Source organism: Lutzomyia longipalpis, chromosome 1 (genome assembly GCF_024334085.1).
Source record: "Lutzomyia longipalpis isolate SR_M1_2022 chromosome 1, ASM2433408v1".
Classification (NCBI taxonomy): domain Eukaryota; kingdom Metazoa; phylum Arthropoda; class Insecta; order Diptera; family Psychodidae; genus Lutzomyia; species Lutzomyia longipalpis.
In genome coordinates, this window is record NC_074707.1 from 2,297,190 (window position 1) to 2,324,416 (window position 27,227).

Sequence of the window (27,227 nt, forward strand, 5' to 3'; positions counted from 1 at the left end):
AGAGAGTTGTTACACAATAAATCCCACCCACAGACGCCTCTCAGGCAGGGCGGCTTTTAGGCTCGAAAAAGCTCCCCCGCACACACACCTGCACGCTGCCCTATTCTCTGGGCCACCTCGATGTGTGTGCTTGGGCTGTGTGCCAAAAATAAATCATCCTATATTGGGGTTGAGGGGTGGCTTTCAAAAAAAAAAAGTGAGAAACAATTATATTTTTCAGAGAGTGGAAGTGAGGACTTTGATGAGTTTCTGGGCGTGTTGGGTGAGAAGATACGTCTGAAGGGGTGGCAGCAGTACAAAGGTGGACTGGATGTTAAGAACGATATGACGGGCAAATATTCCATCTACACCATCTACGAAGGTCACGAGATTATGTTCCACGTCTCCACCTTGCTCCCCTTCTCACGAGACCGGCAGCAGGTTGAGCGCAAGAGACACATTGGCAATGATATCATCAACATTATCTTTGTGGATGGGGATGAGGCGGATTTCTCACCGAATTGCATCAAAAGCCAATTTACACGTATCCTTTTCCCTTTATATACTATCTATATGTACTGTACATATGTATCCTCTCATCTCCCGCTTGACATGTCACGGAGATAGAGTTCTTTCATCCGTAACAGATTTATGTTTGTGCTAGATTGAAGATAAATATGAAGTGAAAGCTTCCTTTTTTTGGGGGTGGAGTGAGAGTTAAAGTTGACTAAGGGGTGAGGAGAGATGCTATCATCAAATTCATTCATATATGTAATACATACATTTATGTAAGAATAACATATTTTCAAAGGATTATAGCCTCTTGAGTGAATTTCAAATGAGCCCCTACCGAAAATTCTAAGAAACTTCCAAAAAAAAAGGAGTGTTTGTGTGTGAAAAATTATTTTTTAAGCATGTCGGCATGAATTACCATTTTTATTAAAGACTTTTCCTCAGAAATCATTCCCCCCACAAACAGGAAGCATTTTTGCTAGAGAGAGAGAAAAAAAGAAAAATCTCATCTAACCCCTTTAACTCTGACGCCCAAGACGTCCAAAAGAGTATTTTTCACACATTGAATTTTCCTTAATAAATGGGAATGAACACAGATATTTTTGCCGTCGTCACGAAACGCCGGAAGACATACAGGTTGTCCATGTACTGTGATGAGACGGTCCCACCATTTGGGCCGACACTCCCAGATCCACCTGAATTTCAGAGCCCCACGACATTTCGTGAATTTCTTCTTGTGAAATTAATTAATGGCGAAAAAGCCACGTTCCAGACGCCCACATTTTTCCAGAAGCGCCAGAGAACGCTAGAAATGCTCATTCGGGACTTGTATGAGGAATACCAACACGACTCCAAAATGGTACAAACGGACACAATTTCATTTTTCCCTTTTCCGCTTTCTCGGAGAGTAATTTCCTCATACAAATTTTTCTACTTTTCTTCTTTACTTCAACATAAACTGCGTTGCGTGGGGTAATAGCAGACAATGCTCAATCGACGTGCATTCTCGGAGGTGCTCTATGACGCACCGAGAACGTCGAAGCTGAAGGAAGATGCACGCCAGGTGGAATTTGTGCGAATTGGGCAGGCCCTAAAGCTTGAAGCAATTGTTCGCGGTGACGCTCCAACAAGTCTGGCAACGGCAGGACCTGGGTCGGTATTCAAGAGGCCACCATGGGAGCCACACTGTTTCTATGCGGCCTTCAACCATCGTGGCAATATCGTGGGAGACTCTTGGGGCTGTGACGCCTTATTTTTGGCGACTGACGAGGGCACATTTTTGATTAAAGGTTCTCCTCTCGTGCAAACTAATTTCCATTAAATATCCTTTTGTTCCCCTCCCTGCCCCATTCAATAATGGATTTCCTTCCGTTTCTCTTTATATATGGCGCGGGGGAAAACAGAGGACCAAAGTCATCAAATTGTATTCGATCGCACCTTCACTGTTCGACAATTGAGTGTGTGCGAGGATTATGGGATTGTTCTCATTCGAGGTGGAGCTGCTACGCACAAGGATGGGCACAGGATCTATGTTTTTCAGCTTACGGACTTTAAGGATGAGAATATTAAATGCAGAGCAAGGATGGATGTTAAAACGCACAGAATTGAAAAGACACGAGGTTCGTTGAATTTTCTTTATTCTAATCTTTATTTTCTTTTCCTCATTTGTCATTTTTTTTTTAAAAAGATTTTATGCGCGTTACATTGTAAAAGCTTTTAGCTTTAGAAACAAAATGATTTAAATTGTTCTAATTATTACAATGTGATGCAGTAAGAGAAAATGTGGTCTTGAGTACTCAAATGCAGTGATTGCAGTCCATTTTATGCTCCACACATTTACAGTGAATTAATGTAAAATTTTGTAACGAGAGTAAATCAACTCATTTTATGTTTATGAAATGATCAAAGACAAGTTTAATTCAAATAGAAAAGCTTCAATTTACCTACAAAGTCAAGTACAAAGTAATATTATTATCAATATAGTTTAATTAAACTGACGAATGCAGACAAATATTGAAGCAGGTAATTTAAGTTTAAATTTAAGAGGAAAGTCAATCATAACGCGTCCAGTTATAAGAGTTGGTATACCACAACGCGGATGGGTCAGTCTATGCGTTGTAATTTAATTTCTGAGTTGTATTAGTAGGCAAAACTGATTTTTTGTGTGAAAATCAGTAATTTGATGCATAAAAATGGTCATATCTCTGGTTCTATAAGACCTACAGAAATTTCTTGACTAGTTTTGGAAAGGTATTAAAACAGGCTATAAATTGACATAAATTTTAATAATTTTCAAGGTCACCTCCAGAACACAAAATGGCGGATTTTTGTTTCACCAAAACAGTTTTTGGCATTTTTTATCCTGAAGGAATAGTTCTAGAGGTTTCTGATGTTCTAGAAAGTTGTAGATAATTGTAAAACCTTTAATTTGATACCAAGTTGAGCAAAATCGGACAAGCAGTTCAGGAGATATAGCTCTTAGAACTTTTCAAATTCAAGAATTTTTCAAACTGCGATATCTTCTAAACGGCGACATAGAATTTCTTCATTTTCGGACTGGTACAAGATTATTAGTCCTGCTACAACATATCAAAATTTAAAAGAAATCTATAATGGGGATTCGGAGATATTGCCCCTTAAAGTTAGGCAATTTTTGTTTTTGATTTTAGCGCCTCTTGCGGATGTTTTTGGAACTTGGAATGTTCTAGGCAGTTGTAGGACTTCTTGAAACCTTTCATTTGATACCAAGATGATCAAAATCGGTCAAGCCGTTCTCGAGTTATATTGAAAAAACACTTTTTGCTTTAGGCCGCCATATTTGCTAAACCGCTTGACCGATTTGCAAGTATGAATAGTCGATGAAAACGTCTTACTGAGCTCTACAACATACTAAAATTTCAGACCTCTAGCTGTAAGGGAAGTGGTTGACAGTATTTCAAAATGGCGGACGGCGGCCATCTTGGATTTTTAAAATGCGAAAAAATGAAATTTTACACCCACATTTCTATAGAAAACTTCAAACCGGAAGTCTCTATCTGTTACCGTTCTCGAGCTATAAGGCAAAATGGGGACCAACGGCAGGCCGGCAGGCCGGCCGGCAGGCCGGCCGGCCGGATCAAAAATTTTCCACCACCATTTTCGTAATGTGGGATGTCTAAAACGTGCTCATACCAAGTTTGAGCCCGATCTGAGGTGGTCGGTTTTTCCGACGATTACAATACTTGGTATGCCACGATTGTGGTATACCAACTAATTAACGTAGAGAGAAATTACTGAGAACTTTAAATATTTAATTTTTGAATTAAAAATGCAGAAATTAATAAAATATTTAATACATTATTTTGGGTAACATTAAAAACAGCTAAAAGTAATTAAATGAATAAAACTCGAATTAGGGAGGTTCATTAGTTTAACGATGATGCTCAATTATGCAGAGCGAAAGTAAGATGACATCTTGAGCTTTTGAAGTGTAGTTTAAAGAACTTCTTTGGAGAGTCTTTCAACTCGTATTACAGCAGAAGGAAAATGAGATTTACGTTATAAACTCCAACACTTTTGGAGTCAAAACATACAACAGTTTCAATACGAAAGGTTTCTTCTTTCTCAATGGGAGCTTTGTGCGATATTCTCACATAAAACACAAGGGAGAATGATTTCAAAGGCGAAGGCACAGTTGTCGCATACAATGTTTCCTCTATTCGGAGAAGTGTTAATTCTCTGAGGTGGAAAATTGTGACATGTTGGGAAATGTTTATTGGGGAGGGGATACAGGATGAGCTTATCAAAATTGCCCCGTAGGTGTAACAAATGTGGGATGAAAATGGAGAGATCAATCGTCTCAAGTAAACCAATGGCTTCTGCAGCATTTAAATCCCTCCTTAATCCCGTAGGAACTCATTTGTATAGCATCTCTAGTGGAACAGACGGCCACTTGAAGATGGCTGTGGCTATTGGGAGAAAGCTTCTCATGTATCAATGGAAGGATACAGCTGCAAAGCACACATGGTGCAACAATGGGAATTACACAGCAGATGGTTTCCTCTTTCTAAGGGTAAAAGACAAAATAATTTCTCATCTTTCATAAACCCATTTAAAGGTGTATATGTAATATCCTTTTAGGAAATCACCCTTCATGAAACACCATCTATCTTGACAATAATTGAGGGGTATGCCAATTCCAAGCTTGATCCGAATCATGGGAACATCATTTGTTGCGGTTTTAAGCACAATTTTGACGTTGTTTGCGAGAGTACCGGACAATCTTTTCGTCTGCATGAAATTGAGATGTCTAAGAGGTCACAGACACAACTTGTGGCCGCTCTGGATCTCTATGATGGCCACGAAACTGAACTCCTTCTGTGTTACAATCGTAAGTTGTACCCAAAGCTCTCAAAAAGCTCAACTACATATTTTCTCCCATTCCTCACAGATACTTGCCACTTCCAAAAGCTCGATGATGAAAATTCAAGTACTGAATTTGATTTTCATTGGAACTCCTCACCAACTTCCGTAATCTGCGCCTTCCCCTACGTCATTGCCTTCACGAATGATTCAATGGAAATCCGTTTGTTAGTGAATGGAAATCTAGTTCATATGGTTTCCATGGCGGAACTCCAACTTATAACGAGTAAGAAAGACATCTTCTTTGCCACCACAGCACCTGAGTTCATACCAAAGGACAATCGCATTAAGGGGCTGGAGAATGAGTCGGAAAGCCCAAAGGATAATGTGAAGCAATCCCCGAGAATAGGGGAGATTTCTTCTGAGAGAATTCTTGAAATTAAAAATCAAATTGAAAAAATTGAAGAGAGCCAGCGTGTTGACATTGAAGCTGATGTTCCTATAAATGCCAAGGATGATCTCAATCGCCTCTTGGTGTGCCCCGGTGAGGATTTACCATCAATTCACAGGGCACGATCACTGCAGGGTAAGGAGCGTGGAAAGGAATCAGATGATGCGGGGAAGAGGCACATCTCCAAAAGTAATTCCTGCGGTGAGACAACAACAGCGGAATTTGCACCCAATAGAATTCTCGTGGAGCCCTCAGTTCCACCAAATTCGCCTAAGAGCGCTACCACGGATTCACCGGGATCGCCAAATAATCGGAAATTCTCCAAAAGTCTGCGCGGTGAGGCGGATGTGGGTGAGAAGCTGAAACCCCTGAGAATCTACAGGATTCCCATTGCAAATCTCACAGGGACGCATCATGCTCAGTCGTACCATCCGCAGAATGCGAAAACGTCCAAAGTGCATAAAATCCTGGAAGATCATACTGCCGAAAGTGAAGAAGTTGTCGCCGCTGCAGCTGAGGGACTTTCCTAATAAACTGGACCACCGAAGTATGTTTCATGCACACTGGTTAGCTTAATTATTGCTTAAATCTTACTTATTAATAATTTTAATTCTTGAATATGGCGGCAAAAACTACCAAAAAGAAGAAAAAATTCAAAAACTAACCCCTTTTAACGGTAATTTCTCAAAGTATTTCACTTCAATGAGATTATATCGATTTCTCAATTCAAGTTATTTGATTGCAATTAAATTTAATTCAAGAGAAATTCATAACTGATTGCTAGTTGAATAATAAGCTGCTGTAGAATTAGTAAAATCTGACCATTAGATGAGATTTAAACTCAAAGCAAAATTTAAAGCTTTGCTATGCTAAAGATGAAATATTTGGCCTCATATTTGGTAATCTTTAAGTTTTCCAGTGTCAATAAGAAAATTCTTTAAACAACAAAAAACTGTAGTTAATAACTAGGAGGAAAAAAATGTAAAACTTTCAGATGCGATTTGTTTCCTTGTGCGCAATAATCTCATGGAAAAGCTCTCCATACATCACTTTGAGGGAGAACGTTGTGGTTTAAAAGAAAAGAAAAAGTAACAAGAAGTGAACATTAATGGCAACATGTGGTGGTGTAATATTTCTTCTCTGTACTGTAAAATGGTGCTTTTCTGCATAACTTCTGGCATTTCGTGTCACACCGCACACGCGGATAAAAATGAGGGACAAATTTTATTTGAGCAACTGCTGGCAGTTACATAAAAAAAATGTTTCACTGTAATGTAACAAAAAAAAAAGTGTTAGACTAAGAAGAAAGGAAAAGGTATATAATGAAAGGTATATAAATCACGATAAATCTGTAGTGTTAAGAAGATATTTATTTGTGTGTGTGTGTGGAAAAATCACATTAAATCTGTTGCAATATTTTTCTCATATTAAATTGGTTTGAATTTGAGAAATATTGAAGAAAAAAAAATCAATGGCTCAGTGCTTTGCATTTGAGCTTTGTGAAGAAAAATAAAACAATAAACAAAAAAGTAGAGTTAAAAGAAATTTTGAGAATATATTCTATTGAAAATGAAGATGTGGGCAAAGGAAAACAACCAATTTGAGAACCACACAAGAAATAAATAAAAGAAAATCGTTACAGACGTGCATAATGGGAAATTTTAATTGAAACGTTATTCAATGGAGAGTAAGAAAATTGATATATATATATTTCCACATGAAGTATTATACAGAAAAAAATAACAAAATACTTGCATATAATAGTACCGTAAGATGGGGTGTTTTGGGAGACGCGGGGTGTTTTGGGATTTATTTTTAAGGCTAATTTGTAAGAGAAAAATTGATTGGATTTTAAGGGCAACCTTAGCTAAAATTTTCCGGGGAGTCCGAAAATGGCCACCATTTTCACCTCCTTTCATCCCCACCCGCCAAAAATATCGTTTTTTAAGCAAATTCGTTTCTCTTTTTTTCTTCTTCAGCATTTTCTTAAAAAATGGAATTTTTAGCGGATGGGGCTGGAGGGAGGTGAAAATGGTGGCCATTTTCGGACTCCCCGGAAAATTTTAGCTAAGGTTGCCCTTAAAATCCAATCAATTTTTCTTTTACAAATTAGCCTTAAAAATAAATCCCAAAACACCCCGCGTCTCCCAAAACATCCCATCTTACGGTATATAATTTCTATATGAGTAATATATATTTAAAGACAGAGAAAAACACAGTTAGGCAAATTGAATGTCATAATGCTGTAAGTTACACTAATGAGTGAAGAAAGGGTTTTCAATTAAATACCAAAGAGAGTGTTAAAACACAAAATTAGAAACAATTATGTAATTATTAATCATTTTCAATTTAATTTCTTTTCCTTTTTTTGCACACATTGCAAAAAAACATTTATTTATCGTTTTTATTACATTTTTTGTGGGGGTTTCTCTTCTTTTGTATTTAATTCAAGAATTAATTTCTTTCAGAAGATTTTCCTACAAAATTCTATTTAATTGCATTTTTTGATACGTTTTTGTATTTTTTAAAAACAAAGTCATTTAATCTTTTTTTTCTGTGTAGTAGGAAATTTTATTCCTGTAAAATTCCATTAATATTGTACACCTAATACCCGCACAACATAAAGATTAAAAAATTTTGAATTTTGTTTACTTTAGTTTGAGAGAAAAAAACTTCTGAAATAATTCAAAAATCTTAGAAATTTGTGAAAAGAAATCAAAATTTAAGTTTTTCCTCACAAATCTTCAATATATTGTGCGGATGAACGATTTCTTTTTATTCAAAACAGGAGCATTTTGTTGAGTATTTGGAAAATGAATCACTTTTACTGGTTTCAGAAAGAAATAATTTTTTACAAAATTTTTCTAAAAATAATTTTTATATTTTGTTCATCAAAGAAAAATTAACTTTTATCATCTTTTAAAATTTTTTAACACATTTTTTTCACTCTTTCTTTTAGTTACAAACTACATACGTGTGGTTTCCATTTTTTTTCATTAAATTTTCGTTAATAATTAACTATAAATTTTATTTACAATTTTTCTTTCTTTTTTTCCTATCATTTTCATCATGATTAGGACATAGACAAAAAAATGTTATGCAACAGCTACGTTTAAGTGTATAATAAGATAAGATTTACTGTGAGTATATTTAATGTTATTATATCAAGTCTAAGATTCAATTTCATCGCTTCGTCATGTTCTTTTTTACTTTCTTTACTTTCTTTCCATCTGAGCACTTTCTTCTTCCATATAAATCCAAGACATGACACATAAAATTTTTGTCATAAAATAGAGAGTTTTGCATAATAATGGAGAAGAAGAATCCATAAATGATTTGCAATGAAATCAGAGACTTTGTCCTCTTATCAGCTATCTTTTTTTGCTTTCTTCACAAACAAAGAAAAGGAGACATCAAACAATGTTACGTGAATTTAAGAAATATACACAAAATTTTAATTGAAAAGACATTGTGAAAAATCACATTTTTTTCTCTCTTATCAGATACGATTAAATTGGGGAAGAGGGGGATACATACATTGGTATTATATATTTTTCTTTATAAACTACATACATTAGCGTCTGATAAAAAGTTTCACGCAATCAATTCTTCGCACTTTTCGACAACATTTGCATATAAAATATCTTCTTATTTTATATAATATATAATTGAATCTACAAGACACGCAACAGAGTCACATTTCCTTGGACTAATCAGACTAGATTTCGGAGAGGACGGACTCCTCCGTGGCTCCAGGAGAGATATCTTTGTTTTGTTTTTGGTATACAAACTAACATCATAGTAAATTGGGCTTAAGTACATGAAAAAAATACACATAGAGTGCGGTATAAAAAAGAGAGAATACAGCTAAGAGATTAAAGTGAATGATCTCAGGCTGCTCCAGCCATGTGGATTCAGCATGATTCTCGGGGGGAATCATATTGTGAGATCTTCCCAGTCTTCCTGTACTCGTTCCGAAAGCTCCAGGTGGAAATGCAGCTTTGCACCCCGAAGACGATCATAGCACTGCGGTGTCAGGGGGTTATTCCGTAGATCCACCAATTCCAGGGATTCGGACTTGATGGTCTTCTCGTCCGACTCCACTTCGATGATGGAGTTATTGTTGGCATACAATTGCCTCAGTTTCGGCATCTTGAACACAACTTGCGGTAGCGTCGTGAATGAATTGTGAGAAATATCTAGTCGCTCCAGGGCCAGGTCTGCCAGCTCATCCGGAAGTTTCGACATTTGATTGTGGGACAAGTTCAAATCTGTTGAAATAGAAGTTTGGTAAGTATTACATTTTTGCAATTTTTGCTACAAATTTTTATAAAATTCTTCCTCTGAAAAATAATTTATTCTCTCTGGAGCTTTCATGAGCTTTTGTAAATTTTGAAATAAAAAGAAAAAGCGAGAAATCCTCTATTTTGATAATTGGAGATGTTTAAATGTATTTTAGGAGCTTTTTGCTCCTTCCGGAGGCGTAAAATCTTTACCGAAGCTTTCGGGATTTAACCACGTAGGTACTGAAGAAAATATAATTAAAACTGAAAGCTCTAACAAAGATCACGTTTTCTTATAATTAAAAGACACATCTTGAGGCCTCTAGAAAGATCAAAAACCTCCCAAAAAAGCAATAAAAAAGACCTTTAAAAAACCATTTAAATCAAAGGGAAACTCACCTGTTATTAAACTGAACTTCACAGCGAATTTCGGTGGAATTTTCTTAATGACGTTACAACTAAGATCACAAGTTTTGAGTTCGGTGTTTCTCATTAGATGGTAAACTGCGTCTGGGACCTGCATTAGCTGGCATTCGGACAAATCTGCAATTAAGGCAAAACCAGGTAATTAATTTATTATGTTTTAAAATCATTAAAATAATGAAATGTCTTTGAATTTTCAAAGCCAATCTAAAGTTTTGGGAAAGAATTAATGCATCAATTTTGGCCACTTTGGCAGATTAATTAGAAGTTTTGCTTGCGGGAATTTTACCACACCATGCCCCCAAGAGGGGAAGGGGAAAATAAATCAAAAGTTTTGTGGAATAATTTACATAATTGGGCTGCGTGAAAAGTTTAATTCCCGCCGAATCGATGCGGAAGATGATAGTGTGAGGTGAGAATTTGCGTAATTTGCCCAAAAGATGCACGGAGAGATGGAGAATTTCGCAATAAATTCTCTCGCGGTATATGGTTAGACTTTGCAGTGGTAATCATGGAGTAAAAGTAATATGAAAGATGGCGCGAAGAGATGGTGTGTAATACCTCACGCACAAATTCAGTACAAGTGTTCTCCATTGCAAACAACAAAATTACATCATGTGGATGGCACGAAAAAATGTATGTAGAAGCATAAATCGTGTGAAACCGTCGAGCGCGATTTATTTTGGTCGCGTGAGGAATCTACTTTCTCGCACTTCCTACATTTCGCTTTGGCTTTCCTTATCATTTTGCCGGGAGAGCACGAAATGCAGACAAGAAAAAAAGAAGTTTAATTGGTGGAATAAAGTGAGATTTGTTTACTTTAATACGCACGAGTTCATGGGAAATTGATTAGAGGTCACTCCACTGATTCCCATTCATTTTTCTTTTATTAATTTATCCGCTTCGAGTAAATTAATTTCAGGAGTTTTTTTTCTTCTCTCTTAATGAAGCGAACCTATTAGTCGGTGTGTGATTGTGAGCTAATCATATACTGATACTACCTGTATTTATGATTAAAAATTCACTTTATGGTGTTAACTTTTAAAGTAATTTGTAATTGTTGTGTTAATAATTGTTATTTCTAATTATTTTTGGGCGCAAATATTGTTGATATAGATTGAAAGCTTTTCGTGAGCTTTTTTTGCTTGAGCTTCCGGCCTATATGTAAATGCTTTAATCAGGGACAATTAGATTTTTTTCTTATTTTATTAGTTTCTATTCAAAGTAATCTTATCGAAAAGAAAAATAAACTTTGATATAGAAAGTTGGTAGAAAATCAAAAGAAACTTCCTCAGAGCTCTAGATAATCGCTGAGTTAGCATAAATAAGAAATTATGTAGGTCAAACTTCTTACAGAACCTCATACAATTTTCAAATAAATTTACCCCAAATTTAATTCTCAAACCGAGATAGTACGAAATGAAGTGAGATAAGTTCGTGGTTGTCATTGCAAAGAAAATGGTTTCCCGCAGAAAAGTTTTTTCACCTAATTTCTGTGTCTCTTGAGCTTCGTCGCATCTGTGAATGACTTTCGTGACTTGAGATGCCATGGTTCATGCCAAGATCTTGCCGAGAGGAAACTCTCACTTCCAATGGTTGCATTGAGATGAAAAATGAAAAAGAAGAAAAAAGATGCGAGTATAAAAGGAAAAATGCAAACTATCCAACAGATCGCGAGCTCTCCACTAATTAAACTCACAATTATCTACTTATTAAAATTTTTGTAAAAATAATTTTATCGATGAGCGTGAAATCACTTCCGCAAAAAGTTCTCAAACACCGCTCTCACTTTGCAGATGTCTTAATTGCAAATTTCCACCGCACTACCAAAGTGAAAAAAGATTTATATTTTTCTTGTCACACGTCACAGGAAAAACACACAAATTGGATGAATTTTCGCATTTTGCAAAGAGAAAGAAAAGAGGACGTCCATTTGGGATGGGAAATAAAGGCCACGGCGCGTCTAAAATACACCACGTCGCAAAATGTCAGACTTATTAATAAAACCCACGGATTTTTTTCTTCGTTTTGGGTTTAAATGTGTTGGGCATTGCGACGCAATATCGTGCAAAGTCGGACGATTCGGCGCGCAAAAGACCCAACAAAAGAAAACCCAAAAGCACGTGCTTTTAATGATCTCTTTTTCTTTCTTTCTGTGGATCTTGTAATTGCGGCCTCAGGAAAGATTCGGAGAAATATTGCGGAAAATACCACAATTTATGCGATTTGCTTTGTTTTTCTTTTTTTTTTTTTAATCATAACCAGCATTAATTAATTCTATTTTTCAATCAAACATGAACTTCCAGTGTTGCACACATTTTAATGAGATTCACGCAGAGGTGCAGAAAAAAAGGAGCCCGAAGGTGCTTTATGCTCCTCTGAATCATCATTTCAATCAAGCTGAAAGAAATTTTTATTTCCGGCATGATGTTTGCTGGTGTTGAGCGGGAAAAAATACGAGAAATTTTCCTCTCACGTTGCTCTTCAAAGTGCCCTCTTTTTTCATATTTTGTTTACGCTCTGATATTATGTTTTAATATAAACCGCCAAAATAACTATAATTTCTCCTAATCGTCTATGGCGTAACATTTTTTTCCACATTACGCTATGTTTGAAATTGAAAGTAAAACTTCTTTTTCATTTTCTTTCACTCCAGTTGAGTGTTGTTGATTTTTTTGTTGGATCCACTTCTCATTCTTCAATTTCGGTGAAATGTAAATTAAGCATGAAAATTTTCTTCTTCACGCAGATCTCTTTCTTCCCTTTTGCACTGCGTGTTAGTCAGTGTGAAAATGAACTATTTTTTGGCTTCTTTTTGTAAAGAGAAAGAAAATGGACGTCATGGGCAGAAAGTAGTTTAATTATTTCATCGTACACTCTGTCGCAAAACACAAAAATAGCTTGATCGCATCAGGAAAATTTTCATCACTTTGTGAGTGAGACTTTTCCACGGAAAACCCCATCAGTTCATTCTCTTTGTTTCCAATTTATTCCATTAGAGCGTCGGTGAGTTAAAAATGGATTTTGCTGTGTTCCCCTTTGGAACATGCCGCGCTCTTTTGTCTCAAATTGGTTCAAAAAGATGCGAATGAACCGCGAAAAATGCGTACAATTTCATATGATGAGAGCTACGCATAAAGGAAAAAAAAAGATTGTGAAATTTTCCTTGAGTGGAGAAAAACATTCACGCTATATTTATTTCTCTCTGTTTAAAATCCCAAAACGAAAACACTGAGAACAAAGATTATGTAGACAGTTGCGCATCAATTTCTCCTTTATAGCGCTGTTTGCTATTTCTTCTAATCAAACACCTCACCACACCGCAATAAAATGATTCATTACCTTATCGCGTGTCTCTCTGCATTTTATCACTAATAATGTTTTGTCTCTGTGCCCTCGATAGGGTGTGCTCCGCGGGGTGATCAATATATATTGCTTCAGCTGTTTGGATTTCATTCACGTGAATTCTTTTAGATTAGACGCATTTTCTGTTTATTTTTTTTCGAGTAAAATTTATGATTTGGAAAGGTATTCGATGATTTCCGTAGAAAATAATAAATTCTGATTTAGCAATTAACTGGGAGGTGATTTCAAAATAACGCAGGCAGCGGAAAATAACCATTTTTGCAAAAGCTCAAGTGGCATTGTCCGACAAAAGAAATTTACAACTGATACATTATTTCTCGTGAATCATAAATAATAAAATAAAATTTTTATTTTATGAGATATCAAGATGCTATTTAGACAACAAACAAAACGGTCAAAGACTTTTTGGGGTATAAATGTAAGTGCGAGTATAAAAAACAAAGTTCTTTGTGACTAAATTAACCTCACTGAGGCCTTTCTCGCGCTCTTGAGGTATTAAGTTAAATATTTAGAGCAAAATTATAATTTTTAAAGAATTTTTTTTCATAATAAAATTGAATAATTAAAGAGGAATTGTAAAAAAATGCGACCCTGTTGAATTTTTCTGAAATTGAACTTTTATGAAAACTTAATTTTGAGCTTTTTCCTGTGAATTCATTGCATATCTAACTCTACCCCAGGCTCCTCTACACTGTATCAAGATAAATCTCTATTGTAATTGCTTCCATAATCAACCTTTCATCTTGTACTTAAATAAGAAAATAAAGATTAAAATTTCACAGACTTTTGAACTTGGAAAATTGATGTTTTTCCTACAAAACCGCATACACGAAGATTTCGCATTTGTGTGCAAAATGTGATTTACAGGAGGAAGAAAAATATATAAGTGAAATTTTGTTAGATTGGATGTGATTTGGTGAGATTACATCTATATATAAAAAAAAATATATAGAAGCAAAACAATGAGTGGCAATAAATAATAATTACACATAGCATGGTGTACAAGACATTGGGACGGAGCGCCACACAAGGTGAAACTCGGTGTATAGGTACATAGTACTACAAAAGGGAACACCGGGGGGAGGCTATAGAGTTCGTTTTCCTCTTTTTCCCCACACGGGGCTGTTTATTCTCCTCTCAATGTACAAATTTGTCTTCTTCTTCTTGGGAGAAATCTTGTGTCGCTTCCTTCTCTTCTACGACGTCTTCTGCTTTCTGTGGCTTCTCGAGGTAGGGTGTGGCCCTCTGGTGCTGTCGGTGGCTTCTTGGGGCCAGAACGTAGCCCTAATATGCGGTAGCCTCTTTAGGGCTGGACGTAGCCCTCCTGTGCAATCTTCTGAACCTCTCGTAGATCCCCAAGGGTAGGGCGTAGCCCCTCTAGTGGTTCTTCTGGGACTTACAATCCCCTCGGTGCAATACAGGGGGAAATTTCTTCCTTCCAGCTCCTGACCAGCAGAATTCCGGCACAGACGGATCCTCGTTCTCTTCACAGGCTTCGGGATAGCCTCTAGCTTCACGGGAGGAGTGGTAGAGCACTCCTCAAGGACTTCACAGAATTTATCCCTTTTGGGAGAGAAGAAAATTTAATGGGTCTTTTCCCCAAGAGAATCAAATTAAGACTGCTGGGCCCACTGACAGAGCAGAGGGCAACCAGCTGATACACACACACACATATACATAGTTTTCAGCACTCCTCCCCTTTTTGGAGACATTTTTGAATTGAACGTTAATTCCCCCATTACGGATAATTTTCAAAAAAAATATGCACGTTACATCACCCGTACGTTGTGAAAAGAAAACAAAAAAGATTAAAAAAAAAGAAAAGGGGATGAACGTGCAGGGCCCTTAAGTCCATTAAACAAGGAAGAGCGTGTAAAAAGAAACTTGAATATAATACCAATACCTCATTTGTAAAAGAAAATTAAACTAATCTTAAAATTACAAGGCCTTATTCAACTAAATTTATCTTAACTTATCAATACCATGCATATAAATAAATAAGGAGTACAAATAAAAAGGAATTACCCTAACACAGATTCAATGTGCGAAGGCCAAAGGCTCAAAACAAAAATATAAGAACTTGATCACCTGGAGTATTCAAATACAAACTCCAATGGAAAGGACATTTCCAGGAACGTTTTCTCAATTTATACCCTTCAGAATTCGTAAATTAATCCCTTGCAGATTAGTGTGTCTCACCGAAGGTATCAAAAATTTAAAGGTTGATCTGCGCTGATGGCATCGATGCATTTCAATTGATCAATGAATTTCTCCTCAGGTGAAACGGGGAAAATTAAAAGGGAAATTTTGGTGCATGGAGAAAAGCAATTTTTCAAGGAATGCGGTAGCTCCGTTGTTTCATAATTGATATTCTTCGGCGAGTGTAACATACAACCGGTTCAAAGGGAAAATTCAGAAATCAGAAAATGTGAAAATATAAAAGGTATTCTGGTGATTGATTCTTCTGTTGGGCTCTATGCGCTCACTCAGACTTCACGTCCTCCTTGATACACGCATAGGGATGATTAAAGTGCTCGCTCCGACCTCACGTCGTCCTTGCTACGCACAAAGGGAAAATGAAAGTGCTCGCTCCGACCTCACGCCGTCCTTGCTACACGCAATCACCTTTATCAGCATAGCCTCACGCGTATGCGCCCTTTTTCGTTAAGCCTCACGCTTATTAGCATAATTTCTGCTAGAGAAAATTCTTGAGGTAACGGGAAGGTTTAGTGTGGGCGTTATGATGCGTCAGAGAAAAAAAATAGAAAAAACAAAATTTTCAATATTCGTGATTTAGGTTTATCCCCCCTTGAACATTCTCTGATCCCGAGAAATTCTTTGCTAGACTCAACCCTCACGGTTGTTCTGATGCCTTTCACACCTCGATTATACATAGAAGGTATTTAATCAATCTTAGGAGCTTACTGAATTCAATTTACTATAGGGCGATATTACTCGACGCAGCATTAGTTTTGTCAATGGCTTCATAATTTTCTAAATGCATTCTCTTAACGATTTTCATGTTGATTTCTGTCTCACACAGAGTACCCAATTCGAAGATGTTATATTCTCTTCACGAGATTCAATTGTGGTGGTCTAGCATATCAATTTTAATGTTTGTAGCGAAGAAACTATCATGGATTTGCTTAAAATTTAATTATTGTAGAGTAGCAAAATCCTTCTTCGATTATGTAATTGCTAGCCACCTGCTCTGGCTAGTAAATGTGTAGCCTACATTATGAGCAGTAAAAATACGAAGATGTTTGCAAAGAATGTGGCAGAATGCTATATAAAGTTACGGTGGAAGCCCGCATGACTAACTAAGAAATCAGTTTACTTAAAAAAAACAATTTAATTTCGGAGTAATTGTCGAAGAATTCGCCTTGCCTCTCGCCTTGGGTTTTATTTGCCTCACGCATTTCTTTGAAGTGCCTCACGCATTTTTTATGAAGTGCCTCACGCATTTTTTTTATCTGCCTCACGCGTTTCTTTGAAGTGCCTCACGCACTTCTCTTCAGTAAAGTCGCAGGACTCACTCCTGAACTCCCTACAAATCACTTGTATCCAGATCGATCCTTCTAACACCTCGAGGCAACATCTTCTCTATTTTCGAAGAAAATATAAAATTTAAAGTCTATTAATTGCAAAGAAATCAAGGGATAATATTTTTTTTTTCATCGAGAAGTTCTACAAAACAAAATGATCAATCTTAAGAAACTTAACTTCCATTTTAACCCATATTTCTCCTCTTTAAGGAAACAAAACAATATTTTTCCCCTGACGTGATCAAGAGAAAAGTAGTAGAAAGGGATTATTAGGTTTTATGGAAATGGAAAGATTCAGGGATAATAATAGTTTGGGAAGAAAATTGATCTCAGGTGGCAATCTCATGATTTTTGAGAATTGCAGGGCAAACCCATAAAGGTGGATGAAATCCTATCCCTGGCTACTCGCTAGCCAATCAACAACCAACACTAGAGAATCAACCCTTCATTCACATTTTAGCATTCGGTTCTCACAACACGAAGCTTTATAAAGAAACATGAACCTTATTCTTGTTCGCCGTCTTCTTATAGTGAATTTAACAAAAAGAAATTTAGAAATTAAATTTTTTAGCATGAGAGGGAAAAATCTCGTGCGTAAAAACTTTAAACATGGTACTTAGCGACCGCATGTAATTTTATAAGGGTTTGAAGGGAAGGAATTATATGGATTGTGCATAGAGTAAGGAAAAAATTCAAGGAACAAACATCTTAGCTTGTGAATCAACCGAATGCCATTCGAAAGAGCTCTTGTCAAAAGGCAGGATATGACTCCCACAAATTTTAAGACGCGATTCTCGCCAAGGACGCTCCAAGGCAGAACAACAACTTTTAGGGAGCGACCCCAAAGGTGCTCATGCTAAATCTTCCCTCATTTTATAACTACTGAGGATCCATCAATAGTAATTTGTTAATTGGCACTCCGTTACCTTCCTTCGGATAAGAAAAGTGGAAAAATAAATAAGGAGGGAGTTAGAAAAGGCAGTAAGAACCTAATTCCATCGGAATTTGCTTTAATCTCCTTAACTCCTTGTGATGTATGCAAAAGGGCGTTACACAAGCTCTGATCATTCTCAGATCCCTTTTGTGCGATGCAAAATCGCTGAAAGATATTCTTTCATACTCAAACTTTGTTACTAAAGAAATAAGAAAATTGAGACACACCTAATTGCAATTAAGAAAGTTAATCAACCAAAATAATAATGAGAATTAAATCCCTGAGGGGATTTTATATTATTTCGTGAATTATGTTTTAATTAGGCTTAATATCCTTTTTGTGGTATCTTGCAATTCTACCCGAATCCACGTCCTCTAACTCATAGGTATCTCCTTGTTTTGAGATTACTCTAGCCTTGACCCAGAGAAGAAATTTATGTTGGATGCCTTTAGCTTGATCAGATTGCCCAAAATTTCGGCGCCACACTATATCTCCCACATTAAAAGAATGAACCCTTTTACGGAGATCATAATTCTTAGCATTAGATTGGTGCGCCTGGCGCAATCGGGGACCCACATTCCCTCTGGCATCTTCTAGCTGCTTTAATCTCTCCTTCAAACCCAGAGGAGGTCGTATATTAACAATAGAATACTGATCTGAATCCGTGATCATTTCCATTCCAAAATTTACAAAGTAGGGTGACATTTTAGTACCCTCATGAATGGCTGAATTCATCGCACACTGAACCAGATAAATATGATCCCCCCACTCCTTATGGTGTTTCTTAATGTAGGCCCGCATTGAGGTAATCAAGGTACGATTAGCACGCTCAGTTGGATTGGACTGGGGGTGGTAAAGTGGCGTTTTCCAATGCTGGATGCCATATCCTTGGAGGAAGGATTTGAATAATTTGGATTCAAATTGTACTCCATTATCTGAAAGAATGATTTGAGGAATGCCGAAAACACAAAACACACGATTCTCAAGCACCTCGACGAGCTGCGGAGCTTTGGCATTCCTTAAAGGAAAAGCCAGGACAAATTTCGAAAACCTATCCACCACTACTAAAATATCAGTAAAGCCTTTGGAGGTTTTAACTAAAGGACCAATGTAATCTAAGGAAATGGTCTGCCAGGGCCTCGTTGCCTCCACAAATTTTCCCATAGGGGGAGCTAAAGCTACATTTGGGGCTTTTGAGGCTTTGCAAATCTGGCAGTCCTTTATATATTTGCTGACCTCCTTCCTCATTTTTGGCCAATAATAAAGGGTGGAAATACGGTTTAAGGTTTTGAAATAACCAAAATGTCCAGCTCTTGGCTCATCGTGGTACTTCCGCATCACATCAACGCGATCCTCTTTGGGAACCACCAACTTCCACCGATGTTCCACCACACCCACATCGTTGAGCACCCTGCAGAGCTTATACAGCCTTCCATCATCCACCTTGTACTCGGGAAGCTTCTCAGGAGTCTGTGTGGCCTTCTCAAAGAGAGAACTGTACCACTTGTCTTGAACTTGGGCGACGGAGCTGACATCGAAGCATCTTGACAGAGCATCAGGAACTATGTTTTCCCTTCCTGGCCGATGTCTCACCTCAAAATCAAACTCTTGCAACCTCAAAATCCAACGAGCAAGACGGCCACGAGCCTCCTTCTGCCTTAACAGCCACTGTAGTGCTGAGTGGTCTGTTTCTACCACAAACCGGGCTCCCACAAGGTACTGGCGGAATTTTTCAATGCTGTACAGCACACCCAGAAGCTCCTGCTCCGTGGTGGTGTAATTTTTCTCGGCGGCCGTGAACTTCCTCGACATATAGGCAATTACCCGCTCCTTATCATCCTCCCCCTGCACGAGAACGCCTCCACATCCGAAGTCGCTACTATCTGTCTTCACTCGGAAGGGTTTGGAATAATCGGCGGTGGCCAGTATAGGCGCGGAAATCAGGGCACGCTTGAGATCCTCAAAGGCACGGTCAGCCTCAGGCGACCACTCAATTGATTTGGGTTTTCCCTTGAGAAGATTGGTGAGGGGCAGAATGGTGGTTGAAAAATTAGGGATGAATTTGCGATACCAGGACATCATTCCAATTACCTGGCGAAGTCCCTTCACCGTGCGCGGAGGGGTGAGTTGAATGATGGCATCAATCTTCTCTGTGTTGGTAGAGATTCCCTCTGAAGAAATTGTTAATCCCAAAAAGCTCAATTCGGGGACGCAGAACTTTGACTTCGCCAAATTGATCGTGAGATTTGCGGCCTTGAGCCGCTTTGCAACTTCTCCCAACATCCGCACATGGGTCTCAAAATCAGGTGTCACGACAAGCACATCATCCAGGTAATAATACACAAAGGGCTCCAGATCATGCCCCAACACCAGTGACATCAACCTTGCCATAGTCATGGGAGAATTGACTAACCCAAAAGGAGTTCGCTGAAAACAGTATAACTTCCTTCCAGGTAACGCAAAGGCTGTCTTCTGTTGATCCTGGGGATCCAAAGGGATCTGGAAAAATGCCTCTGAGAGATCAATGCTGGATAAGTACTGTGTGCCAGACAGCTGGGACAAAATCGCCTCAATATGGGGCAAGGGGAATGTGTCCCTCACGGTGACGTTATTTAATCCTCGCGCATCCAAACAAAATCGAATACGCCCATCCTTCTTGTCGCGAATTGTTACCGGGTTCAACCACGGAGTGGGCTCGCATTCCCTAATCACGCCACGTTTCAAAAGACGATCCAATTCCACATCCACAGCCTTCATCAGGTGGGTTGGAACCGGATAACACCGTTGATGCACAGGTGCGTTGTCGAGGGTATCAATTTTGTGGGTGATCAGATGAGTACGTCCAAAATTATCCTCCGTGGTGATGGGAAATTGAGGGATAACTTTATCCAATCCGGCGCGTTCCTCGCTGCTGAGAATCACGGGATGTCGACTTAAAGCATCACACCTCCGTGGATTTGGCTTGATTATCCTCAAGTCAAACTTCATCCAAAAATCTACTCCCAGTATCAATGGCGAATGCAAATCGGGGACAATGAGGACAGGTAAAAGGTGTGTCCTGCCATCGAAGGTGATTGGAACATCGACGAGTTCGGTGCACTCATGCATGCTGCCGTCTGCAGTTCGAATAAAAATTAACCTTGATGCTGCACGAGATATTAAACGACTTCCCTTCAATAATTCCTCCGATCCTTTTCCCAAACACGTGTGAGTTGCTCCACTATCCAGCAGTCCAATCACATCGCGATCAAAAATTCTCACCGCGGCGTAAGGTCGACGATCATCCTCATCAGGAGTGCCTAACGGCCTGTCGTCTACCTCACAAATTGTGACAACATTACAGCTGAAATCCTGAGCAATCCTTGGGTGAAAAATCGGAAGGGGTTCACCAAAATCAATTAAATCCGTGCACTCAATTGCATCCGCAGCAAAGTCTATCAATGCACATTCTCCAGCTGATTTAATCACATCCAGAGTTGTGACAGAGACAGATGAATTGAGTGCTTCCTCACCAGAAGATGACAAATCAACTCCATTAGCGTCCTCAACGACCTCAAATAAAGGAATTCTCTGCAATACGCGGTCCAACTCTTCATCCTCTTCAGAATAATTTTCAAAATCCACCGCGAATGCTTCAAATTCATCAAAAATATATTCATCGACAATATCTAAATCTTTATCTATATTATTAACAACTTTGGGGTTCTTCTTGTGTTTTCTCTTCCTCATGGGTTTTTTCTGCAGCGGTTGAGGGATTGTTGGGGATATGCCGGTGTCCACCATCCCTCCTAGTGTCCCGGAGATGCTTCCCCCGAACATGCAGGACACTCTCTCCTCGTCACATTGGCTGCACCACACCCATAGCATAAGATCCTAGCACGGCGAGGCTGTGTGCATTGATCTAAAGGATGATTTCCAATGTAACAATTCAGACACAAGGGTGAATTAGTTTGTGGACGGCTTCGATTGGTCTCCGTGGTTTGACCTGTGTTCCTCCTGTTGTTGTTCCGAGGATTACTCCTTCGCGGAGGTTCATTGGTTCTCATTGTTTCCACAGCATTGATGCGCGATGGTCTTTGGCGCGCAGAATCCTCACTCGCGATGAGCATGTTATTTTCGATCACACGGAGCGCATTTTCTAAATCCAACACGGATGAAAATTCCCGCAACAAAATTGACTCTCGAATCCTTGGGGCGAGATTCCGGCGTATCATCTGAATCTGGGTTGCTTCATCCAAAGGGACATCCAACTCACGAAACAACGCACGAATATCGGCAATGAAAACACCCACACGTTCCCCATCGCGTTGCTTTCTGTCCTCCAATCTCCTACGCACTGATAAATCGCAATCAGACCGATCGAATGTAGTCTTAATTGCGCGTGAGAAGTCCTCCCATGTGGGGAATAATTCGCAGGACCGATACCAGCGTAACGCGTCACCACTCAAGCACAAATGCACACTTGACAACACTGAATCGGCGGCCACTTTCTGTGCCCGTGACATCCTCTCCATTTCGCGCAAAAATGTTCCAACGCGCGCTCCTTTGAGATCACCAGAGAAAGTGATCCCCCAATCCTTCAATGGAATGGGTTTAAAGGTGGTGAGGTTGCCAACTGGAGGAGCAACAGTGGTCACCACAGATGTATCAAGGCTCCTAGGCTGAGAATGTGCTTCCGGCTGTGGATTGCCAGAATCCTGTGGCACATCCTGTCCACCGACGGCTCCCACTTCTTCAGGAATACTTTCCAAAGAATGGTATGTCGTGGCATTCAGAGCCGCAGCATTCAAGGCCGCAGCAAAATCCCTCGAAGGTCCCGCGCGTGAGAGTCGCGGAAGTTGTGGCGTCTGCTCGTGCCGAGCTCTGGGGGTTACTTGAGGAGCATTGTGGAACTGTAGTAAAGACATCTTGTCCACCAAGGTGTTCATTGTGGAGGCCAGAGTGCTCATTTGCTGATTCATCCTGTCGCTATTTCCTTGAAAGGTTTCATATATCTCTCTGTTTCTTTCTTCCTGTTGCCTTAAGAACCTCTCGGTGGTTGTTCCCAAGGTCTCAACAAGGTGTCTATTTTCCTCGCACTCTCGCTCCAATCGCAAGAAACGTTCCTCCCATCTATTGATTGCAATCCCACGACCACTTCCCATCAGAGGGGTTCGCGGAATTCTTGATTCTTGTGGTGTGCTGGCCACCGAAGCAGTTGGTGGCTGTTGGCTTGTGGAGGGTGGTTGTTCCGTGGAAACTGGTGGTGCCTGTGCAACAGCACTGGGTGGTGGCTGGTTCCCAGAAGGATTCTTTCGCGTCCCAACCATATTGACAAAATCGAAATGAAAATCAGAAATTTTCCCAGAAAGATCAAAAAAAAACTTTCAAAGGGAGAACCAAACTCAATCCCAAATCAAGAAAAATCCCAAAAATAATTATTCAATTCTTAATATATTCTTTATTCAATCAAACGAAACAATCCCAAGTATATTCCCAAATTTCCAATTCAAGAAAACTTCCAGAAATAATTGCTTCAAATATTCCTTAAACTTACTATATTATTAACAACAATTATTAAATTTAAAATCCTGGAAGGGGATTTCCTCAGTTACAAAAAAAAAGAAAAACCAGAGAAAAAGAAAAAAAAATTCTTCTACCTCCGGATGGCTTCCCAAAAACTCCCGGATGATCCTCAAAAATCCCAAGGTGACTTTCAAAGAGCCCCCAAACCGAGACTTTGATCAAGGTGACCAAAAAAAAAAATTGCAGAAATGCAGTTGCAAAATTTAATAAATTATTTTATTCTCAAAGGCAATTTTAATTTTTGACCATCAAAAGTTTATAAAACTCTCCCCAATACTACTTTTGTGCTATGTATAGCGGGATCCGTAAGGGAAACTTCAAAGAAAAATCCCCGCCAAATGGTCAAAAAAATTATTTCTGCACTAAAGCCCAAAATGATCACTCAAAAGCTTATTGTTTGGGGGTTGCGGTTTCTGAGAATCGCAAGGAGACAAAGCACAAAACTTCACAAATTGGACGACACAGAAAAAATTTTTATTCCTCCGTAGAGGCTAACTTTTATGAAAAACTTTAAAGAAAAATTTTCTAATGATTTTACTCTATAATTTAATTTTTTTTTCCAACCCTGAGACTCTTAAATGCTACTTGCGTGAGTTCCAGCGGTGGTTGGGCGCCATATAGAGTTCGTTTTCCTCTTTTTCCCCCCTGTGCAATCTTCTGAACCTCTCGTAGATCCCCAAGGGTAGGGCGTAGCCCCTCTAGTGGTTCTTCTGGGACTTACAATCCCCTCGGTGCAATACAGGGGGAAATTTCTTCCTTCCAGCTCCTGACCAGCAGAATTCCGGCACAGACGGATCCTCGTTCTCTTCACAGGCTTCGGGATAGCCTCTAGCTTCACGGGAGGAGTGGTAGAGCACTCCTCAAGGACTTCACAGAATTTATCCCTTTTGGGAGAGAAGAAAATTTAATGGGTCTTTTCCCCAAGAGAATCAAATTAAGACTGCTGGGCCCACTGACAGAGCAGAGGGCAACCAGCTGATACACACACACACATATACATAGTTTTCAGCACTCCTCCCCTTTTTGGAGACATTTTTGAATTGAACGTTAATTCCCCCATTACGGATAATTTTCAAAAAAAATATGCACGTTACAAGGCGGTACACAAAAGATCACTCAATTAAACTGATCAGCCAACTTTCTATTCTCCAGAGAAGAAATGGGTGTGCTTGACAAGCAGAAAATAAATCAGAAGTCAAATCAATCTTGGGGACAGACGGAGAAAATTTTCTTAAACACATCTTTTTTTTCCTCTTCTTGTACATAAGGTTGGGTTTAGTTCTTATGTGAATGAAAACAAATATAGATAAATAAAGAGAAGAAAAGTAATCTCAATTGAAGCATGGAAAAACATCTCACACGCATTTGTGCCGAAGAACATGAAGCTCAGTAAAAAATAAAAAGCGAGTAAATTACAAAACGCCTCTTGATAATTAATTCACGTGAACACTGAGAAGAGGCTAATGAATTTACGTTTTTTTTCTTTTTTCAACATGATGCAACTGTTGGATCATTTCGAAAGAAAAAAAAATACCACAAATCATATAAAAATGTGTAACAAACACAATAAAGTTATGTAGTATATCATATTTTAGCTACTGCTTGGATTTTTTTTAAGGTGACTCTCTCAGTTTTGGTGCATTTTATTGTAAACTATTAAAAAAAATGCTTTAGATTTTATCATACACGCAACAGAGATGCAGCATAAATTGGTTAATTGTGGGATCTGTGGAATTTTTTTTTATTAATCGCAAAAAGAGAGAAGTAAGATTGCAGGAAATGTGAACAGAGTGCATGTTAAGTGCATTGTTGCGGTGCAATTGGTCTCCAAAAATGGAAGAAATTATCTCGCCTAGTTTGACCTCCAGACACCCATACTTAGTCTTCCACTAAGGTCAAACGCATTTATGCCTTAAATGCGAACATTCTCTTTGCAATAATCTTGCGTGTTGTACAGTACACGCAAAAGAAAAAATAATAAAGCTCAGTGGATTGAGGAAGAGGATTCTACAAATGTAAGTATGAGGATTGCTCACCGAGATTTGTGCCATTCTCTTTGGCATCATCGCACCTCCTGACCACCCGAATTACCCCATTTCCAGCTAAACGGGCACAAATGAGGGTACCCCCCAGGTGGGCAATACTCGGTGGAATGGGTCCACCACCATTTCCATTGGGATCAAATCCATCTCCATCGTTATTGCCATTGGTCGTGGTATTTGTTATATCGTTGCCAAATTGCGATGGTGGTCTCATTTTTCCAGCAATTGAGCAATACAGAGCCTCACGAATCGACACAAAATTGCACTTGAGCACTTGAACAAAATTCACTTGCTATATATTTAGTTGTTGCAACAGCAAATACTAAAAAATTCTTAGTTTGTCCAATAATCCATTTGAATCCTTATGAGCTTTTTTTGTGACTAAAATCTCCTTTGTTCATTCGCGAATCCTCGCACTAGGACACAAAGAAAATCACTTCACAATATTTTTTTCGTTTTAATTTCAAAAGAAAATCACGCTTAGTGTTGAAAACAGCACGTAGTATCTACTGCAACTTCCGCTTTTCAAATGTTTTTGTACAGCACCAAACAGCTGATTTTATACCACATCGCACACATTTGCCATCTATAGCTGTGTCAGTCACAGACACACAGTCGTGATCCCCCCTTTGGGGCCTAACCAGCTGTTCCGCGGCATCGCGAATGAGGTAGTATCTGTGGAAATTGGTGGCACGCGATTGATCATTTCGCGGGGGTGGGAGGTAAATTTCGACAGAACAAAGTGTAAGCGTGCCACAAATACAACAAATGAGCCAACAAAGACTTGAGACTCCGCGGAATGCGCGAGTGGCGACGACTTGGCTCAAATTGACGCAATAATGGCTAATATGAGCGATGGCACATGATTCTGTGCTCTAAATTAAACCAGGTGCCGATTGAATGGAATTATATTATCCAATTGCTATTTGCTAATCATATTTTAAATCAAATTTTAAAGAATTAAAATCCTTTTTAAACATTATACAGAGTCTTCTTAAAAAAATGTAAAATTTTTAAAAAGAAAAGTTTTGAGAGCTTTAACGATACCTATAATCCATTAAATGTACTTATTGATGAAGAAATGCAACAAAAGCTTTGTTTAGTCAAGAAAAGCTCTCGTAGATCTCGTGATAAAGAAATAAAAAACTCTCAAAAGGACAATTGATTTTTTTTTGTATGCCCTGTGAAAAACTTTAATTTCCTTTCAATTTTTTCTAATTTCCCAATAAATTAGTATTTAAAGTTTTCCCGGCGATTTTTCTTCAAGATCAAATAATATGAATTCTTAAAGAAAATTAAGGAAAATTCAAAATAATTGTTCTGCAAAATGAACCTAAACCTGGATTTTTGAAGCGGTGAAACCTATTTCCAATGAAAAAGTCTTTCAAGTCGTTCAAGATTTGAGATCACCTAAAAGATACAAAAGAACAAAGCTTGAAAGCTTTAGACAAAAACAATTCATAAATATATACCTACTTTTATTGATCCTCTCAAAGAAAATTAATCCCTCAAGAAAAAAAATCGAATTTTTGCTTAAATTTCAAGTAAATATTAATCAAATTTTTAATGTAAATAGAATTTCTTAAAATCCTTGAAATAATAATATTCAAAACAATAATAAACTTTTTGATGATCTGTAAAAATCAACTTCTTTTTATGGCATTGCTAAAGCTCTATAAAATAGAAATAGAAAATAAAATTTAATAACAAAATAAAGAAACGCGTAAAACTTTATTAATACTCACTGAAAATCAAGTAATTTATCGAATAGCTCTACATGCGCTG

At 38.2% G+C, this 27,227-nt stretch overlaps 2 protein-coding genes across 7 annotated transcripts in view; one reads left to right on the forward strand and one right to left on the reverse strand.

The window, feature by feature from the left end:
• LOC129786410 (GTPase-activating Rap/Ran-GAP domain-like protein 3) overlaps positions 1-7,033 on the forward strand; it is a 38,091-nt gene extending 31,058 nt beyond the window's left edge. For 3 of the 5 annotated variants that reach the window (XM_055821412.1, XM_055821409.1, XM_055821413.1), the window contains 7 exons: positions 221-523; positions 1,089-1,351; positions 1,472-1,781; positions 1,896-2,111; positions 4,383-4,543; positions 4,612-4,861; positions 4,922-7,033. In XM_055821412.1, coding sequence (XP_055677387.1) covers positions 221-523; positions 1,089-1,351; positions 1,472-1,781; positions 1,896-2,111; positions 4,383-4,543; positions 4,612-4,861; positions 4,922-5,814 — 2,396 coding nt within the window. In that variant the 3' untranslated portion in view covers positions 5,815-7,033. The remainder of the gene's footprint in view (positions 1-220; positions 524-1,088; positions 1,352-1,471; positions 1,782-1,895; positions 2,112-4,382; positions 4,544-4,611; positions 4,862-4,921) is intronic. The other 2 variants (XM_055821410.1, XM_055821414.1) reach the window with 1 other exon arrangement.
• Positions 7,034-7,637: 604 nt separating this feature from the next.
• Positions 7,638-25,979, reverse strand: LOC129786516 (leucine-rich repeat-containing protein 20). Of its 2 annotated transcripts, XM_055821604.1 has the most exons (4): positions 11,690-14,850; positions 11,477-11,576; positions 9,967-10,110; positions 7,638-9,555 (listed from the first exon to the last, which is right to left on the reverse strand). In XM_055821604.1, exons 2-4 carry the CDS (start codon positions 11,538-11,540, stop codon positions 9,221-9,223), a joined length of 543 nt encoding a protein of 180 aa, XP_055677579.1. In that variant the 5' UTR covers positions 11,541-11,576; positions 11,690-14,850; the 3' UTR covers positions 7,638-9,220. The 2 variants fall into 2 exon arrangements, with proteins under 2 accessions (XP_055677579.1, XP_055677578.1); XM_055821603.1 differs by lacking the exons at positions 11,477-11,576; positions 11,690-14,850 and adding an exon at positions 25,437-25,979.
• Between the last annotated feature and the right edge of the window lie 1,248 nt (positions 25,980-27,227).

What these genes read in the sequence shown, in the direction of transcription:
- LOC129786516 (XM_055821603.1), bottom strand. Translation starts at nt 25,656, where the DNA reads ATGAGACCACCATCGCAATTTGGCAACGATATAACAAATACCACGACC. An exon ending in AGAGAATGGCACAAATCTCG is followed by an intron (nt 10,111 to 25,436) that starts GTGAGCAATCCT and finishes CCTTAATTGCAG; the next exon opens with ATTTGTCCGAATGCCAGCTA. An exon ending in GAAGTTCAGTTTAATAACAG is followed by an intron (nt 9,556 to 9,966) that starts GTGAGTTTCCCT and finishes CTATTTCAACAG; the next exon opens with ATTTGAACTTGTCCCACAAT.